General features: G+C 43.7%; 1 protein-coding gene across 1 annotated transcript in view; it reads right to left on the reverse strand.

The window, feature by feature from the left end:
• Nucleotides 1-12,799, reverse strand: part of FSCN1 (fascin actin-bundling protein 1) — an 80,005-nt gene extending 67,206 nt beyond the window's left edge. The window contains exon 1 of the mRNA XM_089657198.1: nucleotides 11,912-12,799. Within this exon, the coding sequence (XP_089513324.1) occupies nucleotides 11,912-12,713 (802 nt within the window). The 5' untranslated portion in view covers nucleotides 12,714-12,799. The remainder of the gene's footprint in view (nucleotides 1-11,911) is intronic.
• Nucleotides 12,800-21,689: the final 8,890 nt, after the last annotated feature.

Here is a 21,689-nt window from a genome sequence, read left to right on the forward strand (position 1 = left end):
CGCAGGCTATCCCCACTCCAGTCCATCATGAATGCTGCTGCCAGACTCATCCACCTTACTAACCGCTCTGTATCTGCCACCCCTCTCTGCCAATCCCTCCACTGGCTTCCAATTGCCCAATGGATAAAATTCAAAACGCCAACACTGACGTATAAAGTCGTTCATAACACTGCCCCTAACTACATCACCAACCTTGTCTCTAAATACCACCCAAACTGTACTCTTCAGCTCCCTTGTCTCCTCCTCCCATGCCAGTCTCCAGGATTTCTCAAGGGCTTCACCCATCCTCTGGAACTCCCTACCCCAATCTATCAGGCTATTGCCTACTCTGCTCACTTTTAGGCGCACTCTGAAAACCCATCTCTTCAGGGAAGCCTACCCCGACCCCAGTTAATACTGGAATCCTCTATTCTTCCTACCACTCCATCCCCCACAGCTAATTACCTCTTGTACCACTATCCCCTCCCTCCTAGATTGTAAGCTCCAAGGAGCAGGGCCCTCTAATCCCTCTTGTATTGAACTGTATTGTTACTGTACTGTCTCCTTTCATAATGTAAAGCGCTGAGCAAACTGTCGGCGCTATACAAGTCCTGAATAATAATGATAATAATAATAATAATAATAATAATAATAATAATAATAAAGGAGTCTGAACACTTGCAGGGTAGAGGGTAGCAAAGTGGATTGTATGAGGCCTCACACACTGGAAGTTTGAAGTGTTACTAAACCCACAACAGTAAAAATCAGTCTTTCCTTGGGAGAGTGCATGTGATCAACACAGGACCAAAACAGCACTGTCCAGAGGAGGTCAGGGGTTATGCATAATCCTAGAGCAGAAAGAAAACTCCTCCTACAAGCTTTTTACCAGTGCTCTGCTGAACACTGATAGTCGCAAGAGCTCCAACTGCTGATGAGAAAATGTATTTAGCAGTTTATATTTACTAAAATAATTGCATTTCCATGTTCTGTGTACTGTGGGAGACCAGATCTAGTGAATGCAGGGTCCTGGGTTTAGTAACATTTTAACCCAATGCATGAGATTCTGGTATTTTCCTGGAGCTGAAAGGCACAGGCACACCATCCAGCCCCACTACCAGCAGACTGTAAAATTCTATAAAAAGCCAAACCCCCCCTTCCCTTTCTCATGGTGACAGCCAGGTTTTTGCTTCCTATATACCCATTTGGGAAGCTTCCCTGCACTTCTCATCCTAACCCAACAATGCGTTAGAACTTTCACTAGGCTAAGGACCCTGTGTCCATTTGACAACACACACCAATCACTGCATTATGGAAAGTTGGTGCAATAGCAACAGTCACCTATTATGCCAACTTAGAATCCATGATTCAGGGCTTTGTAGTAAAAAAAAAAAAAAAAAAAAAAAAAAAAAAGTACTCACATCAAGTGTTGTCAAAATCTGCATACCTGTGATGAGTCAGTGACACAAATGGGTGAATTTTCCAAAGAAGTTAAGAATCTTCACACAGTACGGCTGGGCTGCATGCACACTGGAACACTCCTAGATGTTAACTCTCCTGTCAGCAGAAAAACACTAAAATGCGCCACAAATTCATGAAAACATGGTACCACATTTAGCATTTGGACGTTTATTCATTTCAATGGCCAGAGTACTTGCACTTAAAATAATCGCCCAAGTGCTAAACGCAACTAGTGCTTAAGTGCATTACACACGTTCGGCTTTTTGCCAAAACGCTCCTCTCCTGAATGAGATTCTTCTGCATTCAGGAGAGGAACGTTTAACTACCTCTAAACTCTGCTGCTCCTAAACTGTAGTAAAAGTCTATTTGTGCATGGACACATAGGCTTCTGAGCGGAGTTCAGTGACTTTGGCAAGAAAAATAAAAGCCAAAATGTGCATGAGGCCTAAATCTGGTGAAAATTCACTTCAATTATCCAATCATATGCAGATAATATAAGTAACCCAGATATTGCTTTTCACGTAAAATAAATGAAGTTTGCGTGAAGATGCTAAAGTGGTTTATTCACAGCAGCAAGATGCACTGATCACATTGACCACTAGTGTGCAATGGTGGTGGCGCTGTGCACAAGTTTCATGTCATTATTACTCCGTTCATATCTTTGTGTGCGCACATCACGGGAAGAGTAGCCAATCTGTTTCAATGAGCTGCCCTATCAGAGAGAAATGCAGGGAAAGAAGCCCAACATTTTTTTTTCTTTTTGCACCATGCGGTTTAGCATGCACGAACTCTCCCCTTGGTTCATGTGGTGGAGTGCCGTTAAGAATGACACTCCTGAACGTCTTCTAAAGTGCAGTGCAATCTTTTTTCCCTCTGGGTCAGGCACACGCACTACTTTACGCACATTCCTTCCCGCAGGAGGTGTGAACCTGGCCAAAGTTCAACTCGCACAGCAGCATCGTGGTACAGTACATTGCATTGCAACCCACTCCAATGAAAAAGTACAACATGCAATACTTTTCTAGCACATATTACTGCAATGCAGTGGTGTGAACTGCCCCCATAGGGTACAAGGCTTTTTGCCTTGTCCTGTCCTAGCGCAACTAGCGTGGACAAGCTCTAAATCAGTGTTAAAAGTATGAAAGCCATACAGTAATGCGTTTTAAGATTGCCGCTTCCCAAATACATAGAATGATGTGCTAGATATGCAACTTAATTGCAAGCTATGCAAGAAATATAAGCTTCCTATAAAAGGTTCTATGTATTATTATACAGGATTTATATAGCGCCAACAGTTTGCTCAGTGCTGTATATATAAACCTGCTCCAAAGACACAACTAGAAAAGACCAGAAATTTTTTGGTATGTTGTGTAAATGAAAATACAAATCTGGCGGGATTCTCAAAAATTTGATTGCAGATGTAGACATACACATTAGGTGCCTAGTGTTAAAGTGGTTGTAAGGTAATTTTTCGAAAAATAATAAAAAAGTTATACTTGCTTGCTCTGTGCAATTTTTTTTTTTTTTTTTTTTTTTTTTTTAACAGAGTAGCCATGAACCTCCTCTTCTGGGGTCCCCGCCAGCCCTCTGCTCCTCTTCTTCCAAGCGTGCACCCAAAGCAAATGGTGTGCTAAGTGGGGGGGCTCACGTGTGGGCTCGCTCCCAAGCCGGGCTGTGCACATCCATAGACAGTGTGGCTCTACCCCGCCCCTGCCCTCTCATCACTGGATTTGACTGATAGCAGCAGGAACCAATGGCTCCCACTGCCCTCAGAGCCTCCAGTGAATACTAGAAGAGGAAGGAAGGGCTGCAGCAGACGGGCACAGCACTGAATCCAGAATGGATTAAGGTTAAGTATTTAAGAGGGGGCTAGGGGAGCTGCTATTGAAAGATTTGTGCTTGTGTGCAAATCTGGCTGGCCAACATGCCATCCCTCCCTCTGTCAGTCTGAATTCTGTGTATACAAGAGGTTGAAATAAGTCAAACTCAGGTATTTAGACCTTATGCACTTAATTATGAAAAAAAAAATAGAATGTGTTTTGTTGTTGGCCTGGAGTTTAGCTTTCAAAGTAAACCTCTGCCAAATTGTACCAAATGCAAAATCAACATTACTCATTCATTACAGGTATTACAGGAAACGTCAAGACAAAAGAAGCCTGCGCTTCAATGACCAAACAAGGGTATGACAAGGTAATGAGCAGGAAGCTATAGCTTTTTTTTTTTTTTTTTTACAAAGAAAATGCTTTTAAGGCTTATACAGCCTGACAGATGTTGGTGACTCAGCAGGACACGGCATCAATATTACAACAGAAAGCTCTTCAAGGATATGAGGACCTGAATACCAAAGCAATCCAATATTGCAATGTAACGGGGCCCTAATCTCAAACTTACAATTACGCTTCCCATGAGAGAATAAAATCAGTTGGCATTTGACATTCTCTGTTGTCCAAACTCTACCTTTCGCCTACTGCAATGAACCTATCTTTTGGATAAAGTGACCAAACATCTGTTTCAAGCACAGGCCTCCTGTAGAGCCGTACTGTACATCTGAAAATGTCAAAACTTCATTCAGCACATATAGGCGATCCCAGGATACCAAGTGTAATATGCACAGGACACAACTAGCAGACTTCAATAGTGTTACAATACTCACTGACCAGCTAGCAGTAAAGTCTGGCACACTGAACTGTTCAAAGCCAGGGATTCGTTGTGGAATGATTTTAACTTTTATTTTACAGTTCTGTCCCCTATGAGACAAAAGTGCATTTAGTACTTTGTCTCATAAACGCTTTATAATCCTACTTATGAGGCCCGACCTGCTCCCCCCTGCTGCAGCTGATCTAACAGCTTTGAGAGAGATGGAGGATTCATATCTGCAGCTCATCTTGGCTGTGAGTACTTTCCACTGGAATTCAGGAAGCTGTAGACACTGGTGCACTCCAAAAAGAGTCCTGGACCTCTAAAAGTGGCTTTAAAGGCTTAAGACTTTTTTTTTACCATCATGCATGTTATCCATGAAGGTAAAAACCTTTTGTATGTTGCTACCCCCCCCCACAAATATACTCACCTGAGAACCCCCTCAATCCGGAGATGGGCACAGCTCAGCTGTCCCGGGACTCTCTCTCCTCACTGGCTAAGACATTGCAGCAGGAACTATTAGCTCCCACTGCGGTCAATCAAATCTGGTGAGCCAATGAGGAGAGAGTGGGGGCAGGGCCGAGCCACAGCTGTGTGTCTTTTGATGCATAGGGCGGAGCTCAGGAGAGAGCATGCACCAGAGTCCCCATAGCAAGCAGCTTGGCATTGGGGGCACATGTCAAGGGGGAGGAACCAGAAGCACTAGCAGGGGTCCTCAGAGGATCGGGGCTGCTCTGCAAAAACCATTGGAGAAAAGCGGGTATGACAAAAAAAAAAAAAAAAAAAGAAGAACCCCCACACCTTTAACCACTTGCCCTATAGAGGATTTAAGCCCCCCCCCCCCCCCCCCGTCAGGACCAGGCCATTTTTACAATACGGCTCTGCTTTACTTTAACTGACAATTGTATGGTCAAGCAACGCTGTGCCCAAATGAAATTTATGTCCTTCCCCCCCCCCCCCACAAATAGAGATTTCTTTCAGTGGTATGATCGCCTGTGCAGTTTTTTTTTTTTATTTTTTGTGCTATAAACAGAAAAAAAAAAAAAACAAAACTATTTTTCACTTTTTGCTATTAACCATTTGCCGCCCGCCCTATGGCCGAATGGCGGCCGGCAAATGTCATCAGCGTTCCGGGTGGACGCCATATGGCGTCCTCCAGCACATGCGCAGATTGCGCTCCTGCAAAGCCGCGATCTGTCACCAGCCGTGTACCTCGGACACGGCCGATGACAGATCTGAGTATCGGGCCCCCTTTGCCGGTACCATGTGACCTGCTGTGACCAATCACAGCAGGTCACATGACAGTTGTATACAATGGATGGCTTCATTCATGCGATCCATTGTATACTAGTGTCTAGCTGTGAATGGTCCCAGCTAATCACATGCACATGTCATGTGATTAGCTGTGGCCAAATCACAGTTAAAGCACAAAAAAAAAAAAAAAAAACCCTGAATGAATCGATATCATTCAGGTAAATGCTTGCTTATAGCAAAGTAATTCTTTGCTAAAAGCGAATTGTGTTAAAAAAAAAAAAAAAAAAAAACAACACAATACTGATCACTTCTCCAAAGTAGTACAATGTTACTATGGTAACATTGTACTACTTTGGTCATAGTGAAATATGAAAAAAAAAAATCTTAAAGGAAAAAAAAAGTTTAATAAAAAAAAAATATATATATATATTTTTTTTCCCCATACTGTCACCAGTCAGTGTCCCTGATCACCGCCATGCCAGTTATATGATGACGCTGTACTGCACTGGTGACAATATGTAAAAAAAAAAAAAAAAAAAGTGAAACTAATTTTTTTAATTTTTTCATTTTCCGAAAAATGACAAAAAAAATACAACTTCAAAAAACTCGCCATGCCTCTTATGAAGTACGTCGGACTGTCTACTTTGCAAAAAGGGGTCATTTGGGGATATCTGTACTGTTCTGACATTCTTGGACCTCAAGAAATTAGATTGGCTGTCAGTACTTCAGGATTGATCAATATTCAGATCTATACCATAGTTTGTGAACTCTATAACTTTCCTACAAACTAAATAATACATCCTAATTTGGGTTATTTTCACCAAAGACATGTAGCAGAATACATCTCGGCCTAAATTTATGAACAATTATTTATTTGCAAACTTTTATAACAGAAACAAAGAAAAATGTGTGTTTTTTTCAAAATTTTTGGTATTTTTTTGTTAATTTAGCAAAAAATAAAAAACCCCAGCGGTCATAAAATACCACCAAAAGAAAGCTCTAGTTGTGTGAAGAAAATTATAAAATTTTAGTTTGGGTACAATGTTGTATGACCGCGCAATTGTCATTCAAAGTGTGAGAGCGCTGAAACCTGAAAACTGGCCTGGGCAGGAAGGGGTAAAATTGCCTGGTATTGAATTGGTTAAACATAATCAGAAAAAAAAAAATTTAGTAAAAATTTAGGCCAAAATGTATTCTGCTACATGTCTAAAAAAAATCCCAATGCATGTAAAATTAATTGTTTACGTGAAACTTCTAGCGTTTACAAATGGCAGTATATATATATGCCCACAGTGACACCTATACAGTGATCAGTGCTAATAAAAAGCACTGACACTGTACTAATGGCACTGGGCAGGAAGAGGTTAACATGTGGGGTGATCAAGGGTTAACTGTGTGCTGTTTTACAATGTGGGATGTGCGTGTTTCACTGTAAGCACACTGGTTTGTATGGCTCTGCATAGCAGAGCCAAAGCAGTGTGCAGGAGCTGACAGGGGAGAGATCTGTATTGTTTACATACAGGTCTCTCCCCTGTCGGAAATCATTGGGCACACACACACACACACACACGCGCACGCACGCACGATTTTGCGCACCTGTGGCAGTATTTTTGTCTGTTTCTAAAAAGTCACTTTAAGCCCTGGCTTACACTGAATGCAAATTTGAAATTGCGCTACTTCACTTGAAGTAGCGCGATTTCAAAGCTGCAGATCAGTGTGATTTGCACCTTCGGTTTCACCGTGGCTTGCAACTTCATTAAACATAAGTCAATGCAAGTTGCAATGGGGGGGAAAAAAAAAAAAAAAAAAAAAAGCCAGTAATTACATTTAAAAACCAACCATGACATTTAGCGGTAGCTCACTGTATACACTGCTCCTCTCCTGCCCTTCTCCGCTGCCCCCACATCTGCAGTACACACAGCCCCCTATCAGGCACCTGTATCGGCTAAAAGTTTCCCATTTACAAAATGCTGATAGGGCCATTTTCAGCTGATAGGTTTCAAAATTTGGTGTGAGTACAGGGTTCCATAATCAGTGTGACAGCGCTGAAAGCTGAAAATTGTCCTGGACAGGAAGGGGGTGAAAGTGCCCTGTAGGCAAGTGGTTAATGGGTCTCATGGTTTTACGTGCTTTTTCTTGGTATATGTTCTTTTTATGCCAATTTTCAAACATAATGAACATTTATACTTCTATACATTTTAATTTATCGCAGCCATTTGCTTGAAGTGTTCCACATTGCCCAATATAGGAGAACAAACAAGCAGCTTCAAATAAATGGTAGACTTGAGGCTATATCCAAAACATACACGGGGGTGTGGAAATTGTTGAAAAAACTACTTGTCCATTGTCTAAAGCCCCAAACTACTTGTCCCGGATAACAATTTACTTGTCCAGATAAAAAAATAAATACATTTTAACCAAAAAACTATTTAAATTGGAGGCGATATTAGGAAAGTCTGGGGCTTTATGGCAACTTAAACGTGTAATATCTTTAACATTGCACGCTTTATCTCCTCCTCCCCTCCCTGCCTCTCTCCAGTACCACACCCAGGAACTAGCAGGGAGGGGAAAGACCATGCAGTGTAATGAGCGTCGATTGGGTGCTCGTCAGGAAAGGGGAGTGTCCGGCTTATCCTTTATCCCTTTTGCTGCCAGAGACGTTTTTGCACGTTAAAAAAAAAAAAAATTATATATTTTAGGCGTGAAGATTACATAAAACCCCCTAACATTATGTATTTTCTGGAAGCAGACACCCAGGTGTCAAACTGGCGACCCTCCAACTGTTGCCAAACTACAAGTTCCATGAGGCATTGCAAGATTGACAGTTACAAGCATGACTTCCAAAGGTAGAGGCATGATGGGACTTGTAGTTTCGCAACAGCTGGAGGGCCGCCAGTTTGACACCCCTGCCCTTCAGTAAAATATACAAGTTAATTTTAGGGCACAAAAAAAGCAAAAATTACCCTTTTTCGTGTAAGATATAAAAGATGAGGCTGCACCGAGTAAATAGATACCCAACTTGTCAAACCTTAAATTTGTGCACGCTTGTGAAATGGTGACAAATTCAGTACCCTATATTTTCTATAGGTCGACACTTTTAAAGTTCCTTATAAGTCATCAGTTTAGTGTTACGGAGGTGGTCTGGTGCTAGAATTATTGCTCTCATTCTGGCATGCGCGGCGATGTGACATGTGTATCGCAATCAACGTTATCATGCATAGGCGCCCCAGCGTGTGCTTGTTGTTTGTACGTGCGTATATCTATCTATATGTTGGGGGGAGGGGCTCAACTTACATGGTATGTACTTGGGTGTAATTAATTTTTTACAATTAATTTTTTTTTACCCCCGTGATGATTTTTGGTGACAGGTTCTCTTTATAGAGGCATCCTGTACTACACAGAATGTAATGCAGTACACAGACTGGCATTGTGTGGAAGTAATCGGGCGGTAGTGCTGCCACCCGAATGCTTCCTCCTGACAGGCGAGCCCTGCTGCTTGCAGGGCTAAAAAGGTAGGAAAAAAAAAAAAACACACAACACTACGTGCCCAGAACTACATGTCCCTGGCATTGGCGATCGGAATCGAACATCCCCGATACAGAAGATGCTGAAATGGAATAATCTCACCTGTATGACAACTTTTATATCACATTACGACACAGCCATGTGTTAGATAAATGTTCATATACATTTCAAATATACAAGCAACCATTAGGGGTATAACTGATAGTCCTCAACACCTAGCCCCCCCCTTTTAATTGCTGGGCATCTCCTATTTCCAGTAAATCATCTATCACTTCTTGGCTATATACTTACAGTATAAAAAAATAAATAAACACCCAAAATGTCTCAAGTCATTGTTTTCTTTACACACGTTGGTCATAATGTGATTATTTCAATGCAAAATCATGGACTAAATGCTGATCACAAAACAGTTCTGAAAATCTATTTCCCACAGCCCCCATCCTGTAGCCAAATTCGTAAACCAGGCCTGCCAAATGCTGCCTTACACACACAATCCACAAGAACCAGACACAATTGGTCTTGCTGCATGGAGAGGAGATATCTACTCATCTCTATAGAAGAAGCCACGTATGTGTACTGCATCTGAAAAGGCCAGGCTTTCAGCAGGCCAGCTGCTGTGAGAAGAAAGGCTCTGCTCACTGACCAAATTAGCCCAGAATGGGGAATAGGGGGCTATTGATTATAATGTGTGGGGTTTTTGTTTTTTTTTTATATACCTGCTCTTAATCTCAAATTAGTGTGCTAATGCAGTTGTTATAAAGCTTGTGTTATCAACATGGAGGTAGGAAAGCTGACACGCAGCAATCAGGGCTCATGCAGTCCCCCCCACCCCTCAGACTTAAGATGAAGTCAAGTTTAACCGAAAGAGTGAAGATAAATAAGTGGCTAGTATAAAAAAATAAAAAATAAAAAAAAAACTCATTAGTAACCCTAGACAGCAAGAACAGGTATTGACTAAATATTGAATATTGGCTAAATACTGACATTTTTGCATGTGCCTGTTCATGACTAGTTTGCTTGAGGTTTCTAAGCAAGCACAGTCAATGAAATCTGAGTGGAACATCTGTTACACAGTAATGGTCTGAGGGATTTAACAGGCAGACTTCCTTGGCTATTCTTGCTAAGAGACAGAAGCCACAAAAATGTTCACATTGGCTAGGAGGCTCAGGACCTCTTCTTTTGACCAGCCCTCTTTCATAGGCTGTGGGTGGGGAGCAACTATGTGGAACATCAGACAAAGACTCCATTCTCCATGTACTGCATACTAGCGACTCGCATCCCAAAGAAAAGTAGAGCATGCCACCGACTTTGTCACAGTTAATTCACAACACATGATGAACAATGTAATCCTCATATGATGAAACCTCCTATGTTTTTTTCTAAAGGCTGGAATCAGACAGACACACCAATACAATATCAGGAGATTGGGCACAATGACAAAAATTTCCGCTTAGCAGTTCACATCAATCTTTAACCAAAAATGAACGCTCAGATTTTGGTAAAGACTGAGTGTGGAAACGGACATTTTCAGGACACATCCACAGCAGAGTGTTACACGCGATGGTGCTTGTATATTGGTACCGAGATGTTTATATGAGGAAGCTGTAGTGAAATGTTTGTTAAAGATTCTACTGCGGCCATTTATAAAATAATAAAGATCTGCAGTGAGGGTGTGTTCATGTTTTTGGACATTTATAAATACGTAGGACGTGTTATTTTTGTCATCTGATTTCAGCAGTACACTCAGTCCCAGCATCTTCTACCTTGTTTTATGGATAGGATTGGTATTTGATAGAGAAGTACCACTGAACTATGGCGAGTCATTTATTTCAGGTACTTCTATAGCGCCATCAATTTACGCAGCGCTTTGCATATATATTGTACCTTCACATCAGTCCCTAACCCGCAAGGGACATACAATCTAAAAAGCTATATAAATACATTATATCACTGTTTTTCTATTCTACATATCTCCTCACAAGTCCAACACCCAATGCGGGAACCTTGCAATGAATGGATGGAGATTTCCTTAAGCTTGCCATACTCCAGTACACTTGTGAGAAGATTTTCTTTTTGGAATATTTCATTCCATTTTCTTACAGTTATTAGGGTCATGTCAATCATTTTTTGGCCAGGGTGCTGAAAGAAAATTTGAAGGAGCAGGATGGAAAACGCTTTCTTGGAACAAACCAAATTTTAAAGCTGGGCATAGAGGAGTAGAAAAAAAAAAAAAAAAATTAAAAAAGTCGAAACTTTTAGATCTAAGTTTTTATAGCCCAACCATTGTATCAGAAAATTGCAAGCAAACTTCAACATTTTTCTTATTTTCAAAATTTTTCTGATTTCTACAACCCCTACTGCTCATGCACATTTCCCTTTAAAAAAAAAAAAAAAAAACAACAACAAAAAACACACACACTGATTTACAATTGACTAGAAACTTGTTTGAAAGACAAAATTGCCAAAGTGTTCATTTTCAATATTGAAAAGGTAAGTCAACTGTGCAGTGAGCGCACGAACCATATGAACACTGAATGATTGGTCATTTGACTTTTTATCTATTTATCTATGGCCAGCTTAACAGTCAATGTGGTTTTGGTTGGAGAAATTCCATTCATTCCAAAATCTTAAGGAAAATATTGAGTTACTTTGGAAGGCCACCGGTCAGGTCTCTGAAGACACTGTGGAATGTAGTGATCAGGGATCGCAGATCAACATGGGAAAGCAGCGATCAGGGATCGCCATGGGAGGGCGCCGATCAGGGATCGCGGATCAACATGGGAAAGCAGCGATCAGGGATCGCCATGGCAGGGCGCCGATCAGGGATCGCCATGGGAGGGCGCCGATCAGGGATCGCAAATCAACATGGAAAAGCAGCAATCAGGGATCACCATGGCAGGGCGCCGATCAGGGATCGCGGATCAACATGGAAAAGCAGCAATCAGGGATCGCCATGGGAGGGCGCCGATCAGGGATCGCGGATCAGTGTGTGGGGTCAGGGTGTGCTCCAGATGGGAGGACAATGTGAGGGTGTGGACCTCCCCAGAAGATCTCTCACCTTGTCTGGTGGACACGTTCCGTCCGTTGCCGGCGGTGAGGACCACCTGAGGACAGCTCCTCTCCAGGACAAAGAGCTCATCTCGGCCCACCTTGCAATTCTTGCCAGCTTTGAGGGTTCCGCTGGGGCCGGACGGGGTGAGGTAGCGCCCATCACTGGCCCTGAAGGCTACCTTCCCAGAAGAGATGTCCAGGGTGAACCGGGTGTCCTGGCTGGGCTCGGTTCGGAGGGTGCCATCCATGGCCAGCAGACGGTGGTCGGGGGTCTGGATGCTGTACCGGTTGTCATTGAAGAGCAGGGTGATGAGGGAGTCCAGCCCCCAGGGTACATCCCGTTCCACAGACAGCTCCTCTCCATTGGCCCCCAGACGGGCATACCTCTTTCGAGTCACCGAGTAGATGGTGACCTGGGGGTGCATGGCCAAGTGGACACCCCACTTCTCGGCTGGAGAGACGGAGGGGGAAAAGCAGCTGATCCGGTCCTCGGAGCCCCCCAGGTAGCGGCCGTACGCCTCAGACTGGAGCACCCACCGTCCGTCCCCCTGAGCGCTGACCAAGAAGCGGCACTCCGAGTCCGGGCTCTCCGCCTCCCCGAACACCCGGCCATCCTTGTCCGCCGACAGATAACGGCCTAAGTGGCTCCGGAGCAGCACCGCCTCCTCACCCACCGGCTCCAGGGTCCACACCTGCTTCTTCTTCAGGCTGCAGGCGGACGCATTGATTTTGAAGCCGAAGCTCTCGGCGGTCAGGTACTTATTGTTACAGTTGATGAGGCCGAGCTGCAAAGGACCGGAGCCGCTCATGGTGATGGAGCCAGAGGAGGAGAGGACCGTTATAAAGCACTGCTGGTAGTGGAGGGATTGCTGCGCCCACACCAGCCCCGCCGCCTATAAAGCCTCGATTACCTCACTGACAGAGGCGGGCCCCGAAAATGTGGGGAAAAGAAGGAATGGACGAGGATGGGGCGGGCAGGAGAGGAGGAGGAGGCTCCAGTACAATGGGGAGAGGAGCACAAGGCTCCATTCAATGAACAAGGAGAATGGTCTACACTGGAGGATGACACAGCCATTTCACTGCCCTGTCTGCTTACTGACACCCCAGACTTGGGATGTGGGGGCTGTGTTCCTGCACTGGGGTCTGCACCCTCCTGCCACATCGGGGTAACGTTTTAGTTTTTTACAAGACCCCCGACAGATGTTAGGGCAGGGCCAAGGAAGAGTAAAGAGTATGACATCCTTCCTGGAGAATTCGGATCTTCCAGTTGTGAGAAATGCCTTCTGCAGAAGTTCAGGATCTCCTGATTTATTGCATAGAGCAGCGTTCCTCAATCTCTTTGCAGTCGCAGCACCCTTTAAAATATGCAAAATCCCGACATACCCCAGTCCAAAATGTACAAAATATAAATGCTACTTATCAATGGGAAACATGAGCCTGCGACCATGCACACATCCACCACAATGAAATTAAAGCAGAACTCTACTCACTTCTCCAACGATGTGGTGTCCAGGAGACACTGACATCTGCTGGGCCTTTTCTGTGGTCGGATCTTCAGGAGTTTAGATTGGTTGGACCAAGATAACATCACTCCTGTGCAGGCCCGGGAGTTCTTTTGTTTCAGCAGATGCCAAAGTTGTACTCTGGCTGTGTGTGCACAGCTTGGTGTACAGTGCAGACAGGCTGGTGAGAAACTTTAATATAGAAGAGGCACCGTGGCAGAGATTTACTAAACCTGCATGGTGCAAAATCTGGTGTATCTCTGCATAGAAACCAATCAGCTTCCAAGTTTTATTGTCAAAGCTTAAAGTGATATTAAAGGAAATTTTAAAAAAGTAACAGACATGTTGTACTTACCTGCTCTGTGTAATGGTTTTGCAGAGAGCAGCCCTGACCCTCCTCTTCTTGGGTCCCCCACCAGCACTCCTGGCCCCTTCCTCCTGCCAAGTGCCCCCAGAGCAAGAAGCTTGTTATGGGGGAACCCGGGCAGGCTTGCTCCTAAGCCACTGCTCTGCATATCTATTCACACACAGGGCCGTGATTCGACCCCAGGTTTACCTACATGTATACAATGCATGAAGGTCATGCTCTCCCTACACTCCTGTAGTGCCCTATTTTAATAACCCTCTGTTTCCGCCAGGTATGTCATCTGCTTCCGTTGGCAAACAAACAGGAGCCTTTATCATATAAGATACTTCCCCTGTAGGGGAGTACATCCCTCCTTGTATTTTGTGCAGGATTTGGAGATGCCCTCCTCTGAGAGTTTCCATTTACAACAAATACACCATTTCCTATGTTCTCTGCAGAGGAAAAGTCCCAACCTCGCAATCAAAACACAGTTTGAAAACAGATGTATACAGGAGACTCTCCAGAAGGGTTGCATTTCCATGTTGTACAACTCTTTCATTTACCCCCCATCAAAACTTCCCTATCACATTGCTTGGGAAAGGGACCTGGACCTCATGCGGAGGACTGGTCAACTTGGACCACACATATACATAAGGACATTATGAATGTTGCTCTGATTGAAGCAGGGTACAAGATGCTCGCAAGATGGTACTTAGTGCCTCAATATTTCTCTAGAATGTACCCGGATTTGTCACCATCCTGCTTCAGGGCCTCTGGTCAAGTTGGCTACACACTCCATACCTGCCCCAAGGTCCAGAGTTTCTGGATATGGGTTCACTCCTTAATTTACACAGTTACTATGGTTAACATCACTAAAGACCCACGGATCGCACCACTCAACCCATGAACTCATGGACATTTATAGGATATTGTCTGATTCACAAATTGAACCCCAGAATTATTATCTGGAGGCTAGAAAACTGAACAAAGGACGGTGCTGTGGACCAGAAGAATCCTATAAGAATCCAAGTGGGGGCATGTAGGATATTGTAAATAGATATGGTGCATATTCACGTTATTGACAAAAAGGATAGCCAAGGACTCCTTCTTATGTTAATTTATGCACAAGGTAATTACGTTACCTTTGTTATGTTGGGCTAACCTGTTTTTGGATAAATATGTGGAAAGTTAGGGGGAGTTTCAGAGCAGGTTATTTGCAAATCTACCAACATTGAAAAATGCATTAGATTGGGAAAGGTCTTAAATATTCATGAGGCCCTTGTTTATGAGAAATAGCCTTTTTAAAGAGGTAGAGTCTGTACCTATGCAAGAAGGTTAAAAACATGCAATTTTCCCTTAAACAGTATGAGAATTATGTGGTAAATGGGTTTAAGGCCTCTTAAAAATTCACAGTGTACTTGTTTATGGTGAAGAGAATTTCAACGTGGGTATTGTGTCCACCAGGGGTGGACTAACAACTCATGGGGCCCCCGGGCGATAGGGCATCATGGGGCCCCTGTGTCCTCGCCCACATTCAAAGCACACTCAAAAAAGCCTATAAAAGGTACCAGGGGCATTTCATGGGGCCCCCTACTGACCCCGGGCCCTCGAGCAGTGCTTGAGTGCTCAGTCCGCCCCTGGTGTCCACTTTTGTACAAGGATGTTAAAGATTGCAGTTTTGCCATAAACAACACAAGGGGTATCTATCTAACTTTGTAATTAAAATCTATGCATACAGCTGTTCTAGGTCTAGACATATTGTTTGTAACACATAAGATCAAAAATGCTCATAAAACCAACCAATCAGATTGCTCAACACTTTGGTCAATGGGAATAGGTGTATATGGTAATGAGGTTGATATATTTGATTCTCCCCCCTTCCCCTTTTTTTGATGTTCATTCTGATAGACATATAAGTCTACTGATTAGCACCATAACAGTTCCTATATCGGCTCTATGTTTGGCTCTATGTTTAACTATATATTGTCATGGTTATCACCTGCCCAGTCGACCCCTCTAACTGAGCCTACTATGTAGAACTAAATCAAGGTCCCTTTGTGGTTAAGCTTCTTCATCGGACGTAGCTTCATACGTAGTGTTATCTGGGACTCTCTATAATTGACAACTTTGATGTAGTTCCGCATGTAACGATTATGCGCAATAGCGACATGGAAGCTGTATGCGACAGCCATCTTGTTAAGGTCTCAGCCATTTTGTTTTTCATGAACCCTTTCTCCCCTCCTCCCTTGTCTTGAAAATGGAATTTGTAGCTGTAAGTTGTAACAATTTCAAAAGAGCCTCTTATCTTAAATAAAACACAAATACAGGCGAGTTGTAAACCTCTAATTAGTCTTGTGCAGGATGTCTGGTTTTCAGGAACTATGAAAATCACTTTCCTCTGCCCTATCATAAAACAACAACTCAGTCAGCCGTCACACATGATCTGTTAGACCATTAGGGCTTTAGAAATGCAGAGCGTGCCATAAAATGTCTATTCCACATGTCACAATTCATAAAATGCAAAAGGAACTGGGCATATTAATATTAGGTATATATTTGGAGAGATCATTTCGGGCCAAACAGATCAAGGTCATACATGACTATGTGAGCACATAGGAAGGAGGAGAAAGCAGTCTCTTCCCTCCTGGGTGACAAGGGTACACTGTGTTTGGTATCCCTGGGTTTGAAATATAATTCTGAATATTAATCTGCCAGTTGCTAGAATACCACCTGCACATATTGGAAGTTATTAATATTAGTATGAAATTGTAGTGCGACTTGGTCATTAACTTGGTGACCTCCTAGAACCCATCCCCAAACTGGATGATTGGTCAGTTGTTCTTAGGCAACACCCCTTTAATATCATAGAAAAGGACTGACAGGCCTGGTGAAAGAGAGCTCTCGTTTAACATCAGTCAAGAAACATCTTAACGGACTTGAGAGCCAAGGCAACCTTTTTGCTCGGACAATTGGACTCTGCTAAACCAGGACTTTGCAAGTATTCTGCCTTCTTAACTCCTTTCTTTTATTTCTCTGTTGCATTATTATTCTCTTTATGTCTTTGTAACATCTTTTTCTGTAAATATTTTCATTGCACCATTTTGACCTTTTTAGTAATAAACCCTATTTTGAAAAGTGTTGAAACTGTCTCTAAAGCTTTTAATGCAAACTAAAGAATCCCTGTCTCTTGCAGAGTGCTACTGTATGTAATAATCCTCTGAACATACTTGTCTGTGGTGGCAGTGTGTGTTACAGACACTTATGCTAATATCATAGTGTTATTGCTAGGATTTGTGAGTTTCCTCCTCTGCAAAAAGGTGGTGGTGGCAGTGTGAAGGGGTAATTAATGGGTAATTAATGGGTAATTAACCTAACCCAGTAACAATCGCTCTAAGGCTGCTGGCACATAGATTATGGTCCCGCAAGCTGTAAAATCTTTGTACAGGGTGCAGCTGAGAGTGGCATTGTTATGCAAGTGACAGCACGGTGCAAGATCGGCTGGTTCTTTGGTCACGAGTTGGTGAGAAGGACAGGGGTTGGGCGCCGCATTACATCACACCTCATACCTTCTTATGACTCCTTATGGGTTCCTGACTGAACCCCTCCTTCCTCATTTTTTTTGTTATTGTTGCCCTTGTTTATATACTGGGCCCCACATCCACTCACTGGCTAAATCCTGCTGCCTCAACCTCCGGAACATTTCCAAAATCCGCCCCTTCCTGACCAATGACACCACAAAACAACTTATCCATGCCTTGGTTATATCCCGCCTCGATTACTGCAACTCCCTCCTCACTGGTCTACCGTTACACAGGCTATCCCCCCTTCAGTCTATTATGAATGCTGCTGCTAGACTCATACACCTTACCAACCGCTCAGCGACTGCTGCCCCTCTCTGCCAATCCCTCCATTGGCTTCCACTAACCCAACGTATAAAATTCAAAATACTAACCACAGCTTACAAAGCCATCCACAACACTTCCCCTAGGTACATCACCAACCTCATCCACAGATACTGCCCAAATCGCCCTCTCCGCTCCTCCCATAATATCCTCCTCTCTAGCGCCCTCATCACCTCCTCCCACGCTCGCGTCCATGACTTCTCCAGAGCCTCTCCCATCCTCTGGAACTCCCTACCACAGCATGTCCGGTCAGCCCCCACCCTGTCTGCCTTTAGGCGATCTTTGAAAACTCACTTTTTCAGGGAAGCATACCCCACCTCCACCTAAGAACTGTACTTGAATCACCTCCGCCAGATCATTCCCCGCAGCTATCACCTTTTGTATCACCTCCCCCTTCCTTTAGATTGTAAGCTCCATGAGCAGGACCCTCCTATTCCTTCTGTACTGAAATGTATTGTAATTGCACTGTCTCCCTTATATTGTAAAGCACTGTGCAAACTCTTGGCGCTATATAAATCCTGTATAATAATAATATACTGACAGTATATAATGACAGTTTTATTTTATATGCGAGTTTGTTACTCTTTACTGTCCTAATGCTATTTGAAATCTTAAAAGATTGAAACAAAATGCATTAAATATAAAAAAAAGATTTAGCCTTTACAATTTAAATTGATATTAAACCCTCATTTTTTTCTTTAAATTAAAATGATAAACATGTTATACTTACCTGCTCTATGCAGTGGTTTTGCACAGAGCAGCCCCAATCCTCCTTTTCTCTGGTCCCCCACCAGCACTCCTGGCCCCTCTTCATCGGCAAGTAGCCCCATAGTTACCGGTCTCTTCTGGGGTCTTGCAGAGAGGTACCAGGCACAGACATCCTTCCATCTTATGATGAGCCATGGCACATTTGCTGTAAAGTACCCTAAAGCCTCCTGGAATAAATGACACAAAAATCCCAGAAGTCTTCTGGCAACTGTACATGTTTATAATTTTCACCTAATCCAAAATCAAAGGCGTGCAAGGAATGCTCCTCAATAAGTTAGTAATAAATAAATGTCAGATTGTCGGTGAGGGGGGGTAAAGGTCCATTTTAAGAGTAAAGACATTGTTGGATACAGAACATTAAAGTGCACTTACAAAAGACTTGCCATCATGGGCTCTCGACATCTTATAAATTACTCACCTGCTGGCCATATTTCCAACCCCCTACCTATCTGATGCACTGGGAGCAGGACCTAGGGAGAACTTTCATGGCAATGCAGAAGGAGAGGATCATGTGGCTTTCGCATGCCGCATTCATAATGAGCAGAATTCAAGAAAACAGTTTTAAAATTACGTCCCAGTGGTACAGAGTACCTCAAATTCTTTATAAACTCTTCCAAAACTCCTCTCCGTTGTGTTGGAGATGTGGTCAACAGGAGGGTTCCACAATGCAAATCTAGAGTTACCCAGTGCTGCAAGACTCCTGGAAACAAATAAGTGAAATCATGCTCAATTTGGCTGAATCTACGAAATGATCCAGTTGCCTTCCTCCTACAGCTTACTCCACTCTCATCAGACGTTATAAGAAATCACTTCTAATCCATCTTATAAATGCTGCAAAAGCATGTATCCCTTTGTTGTGGAAACAAACTACTGCCCCACCGCTTAGCCTTTGGTTCCGCAAAATCAATGAAATCCAGTTTATGGAAGTGACTGTAGCATCCACCAATGGCACTAGGGAACAATGTTGGTTCTATTGGACTGATTTTATATACTCATCGGCATATCAGACATTCTTATCAGCCTCTTGAGTAGCTTTGATTCCATTATAATTGTACTCAGGCCACCTGTCCGGATGGTGAACTCTCCTCTTAACAGCATAACCTATTAATAGGTACTCCCCACCTTTTTTTCTTTTCATTTTCTCTTCTCCTATCTCTACTCAGCTTCTTTCCCTTTTTTCTCCCACAGAACATTTTCATTTTGAGAGCCATAGGGCCCAGCTCCCACCCCCAGGGAATACATGCCCACACACTACTGTCCGGTTGCTCAGTTTATTTGCTAACCAGGCATTTTTCCAGTTACTACCTATGCAATAGCTAATGGGGACATTGTATATTTGTTGACAGGTTTCAAGTTCTGATAACTGTGTGCTCTTTATATACTATCTCAGAGGCTGTTAAATTGTTTTCTGAGTAGTTAAGACAATTACTTGTTCGCAGTCATAAAGCTGAGGGATCAATGTTATGTCTTTTGCCTGATATACACAGCCTGGTGGTTTTTTGGTTTTTTTTGTCTTTTTTGTCTTTTTTGTTATGGAAATATTTATTGAGACTGCATATTGCCTTTTCTGGATGTAATTATGAGCTCTGTATATCTCTCAGGATTGGTTTGCTATACTGAGATGTATAACTGTCTGTATTTCCTTTTTTGCAATATAAAAATAAAGAAATAAGAAAAAGAAAATAGACTTGATATCCAACTGCTCTTTCAATCATTCTTCCTTGTGTTGCCTTTGCAGCAATACACCGAAAAGAACTGCATACCTTGGATTTTAGAAATGTCAGTTTCCCGACAGACTCCATGGCAGCATATGTATGGGTTAGTCCCGCCATCTCTTCTCTTATAGAACCCCACTCCCATAAATCTTTGCTTCTTGCCAGAGTGCCAGAGGCCATGTTCCTTTTTTGTCCTCCTCCTATGGACCTAGTGCAAGTCTTACCTGGTTCTCGCATACAGATTGTCTGTGGCCAAGGCCCGGCAAACCTCTCCGGGAGATGCGAGGTGACGCGCCGCCTGTCAGTTCCACGTGTCCCCAGCAAAAGGCAGGGTATGGGATGCAGCAGATGGATGCGGTGACGGGAGTGTCTTAGCAGGTGTCCCCTCATCAATTCCAGCATTCCCCAGCTAATAGCAGGGTGGAAAGAGGCAAGCAGAAGTCGGTGCCTGGAAGTGCTCAGGCCTGCCAGTGGCGGGTGACCGGCAACTTGCACCAGATAGCCTGCTAACAGCAGGTGGCCATGTAGCGCCCTGAACGGACAAGGTAGTCTCCAAGGCAGGTGGTCGTGGCTGTGCGAGGTTGGTAAGCAGCGCCCTCTGTTTGGGTCTGATTTCTTTTGCCTCTTTTTTTTTCTTACTTTGTCTTTCCTTGGTGCTAGTGGATGCCTGGAGTATAATGCTGCACTTCAGGCCGCCGCTTCCTAGTCCTGAGTAGTCGTTCCGGGGTCAGGCGCATGCGCGGTATGGCTGCCGTGATATCATAGCTTTGGCGGCAAATTTAAACAGCTGTCAAGGCTGTTTTCTTTGGGAAATCCTGCGGGCTGAATGCGACAGCTTTCCCAAACGCTGTGTCCACTGTGAAGGTCAGTACCTGCTCCCTCCTGCCCCCCTGGTGGTCTGCTGGGATTCTGCATGTCATTTTTTTTTACAGCTTGGTTGCCTTCGCAGCTGACCCGGCATGGATGTGTCACCACCTCCTTGTGGCCAGCCCCCGCCCCTACTAATGGGCGGCTTTATCCCCTTGATCACCCACTGGTGCTTTTCTGTGGCTTTTAACTGTCCCCTGTTCTGTGTCTTTTTTTCTCTCTCAGCCCTTCTAGGTCTGGTCGCCACTATATGGCACACGATGACGTAAGTGTTTCCAGGTCTCAGCGCCATCACTCATCCTCTAAATCCGGACACCACAGGGGTCTCTTTCCAGCTCCAGGCATCACAGGAGAAGCTCTCATTCCTCCTCCAGGCATTGTGTTAAGGGGCACTCTGGCCGCTCCAATAGGAAAACTTGCTGGGGGTGTGAATCTCAGGTTCCTGATGACAGGTCATTATGTGACTCCAATTTTGCACGGGCAACTGGCGAGTGAGAAAGTGCCAACCAACAGGTAGAGACTTTTGTCAGATGGGTCATTCAAGAGTTCCTGAAAAAAATTGGGACTGGTCGCGTCCGCAGCCCATCAGTCGGGGTGGGATCCCCTCCCAAAGATCCCCAAGAGGGATTGGAGCCTTCACAACCTAGCCACCTATCAGCCAGAGCCTCACATAGTGAGGCGGAGA

Source organism: Staurois parvus, unplaced genomic scaffold (assembly GCF_062004578.1).
Source record: "Staurois parvus isolate SC_StPar_1 unplaced genomic scaffold, SC_StPar_1.0 ptg000975l, whole genome shotgun sequence".
NCBI classification, from domain to species: Eukaryota; Metazoa; Chordata; class Amphibia; order Anura; family Ranidae; genus Staurois; species Staurois parvus.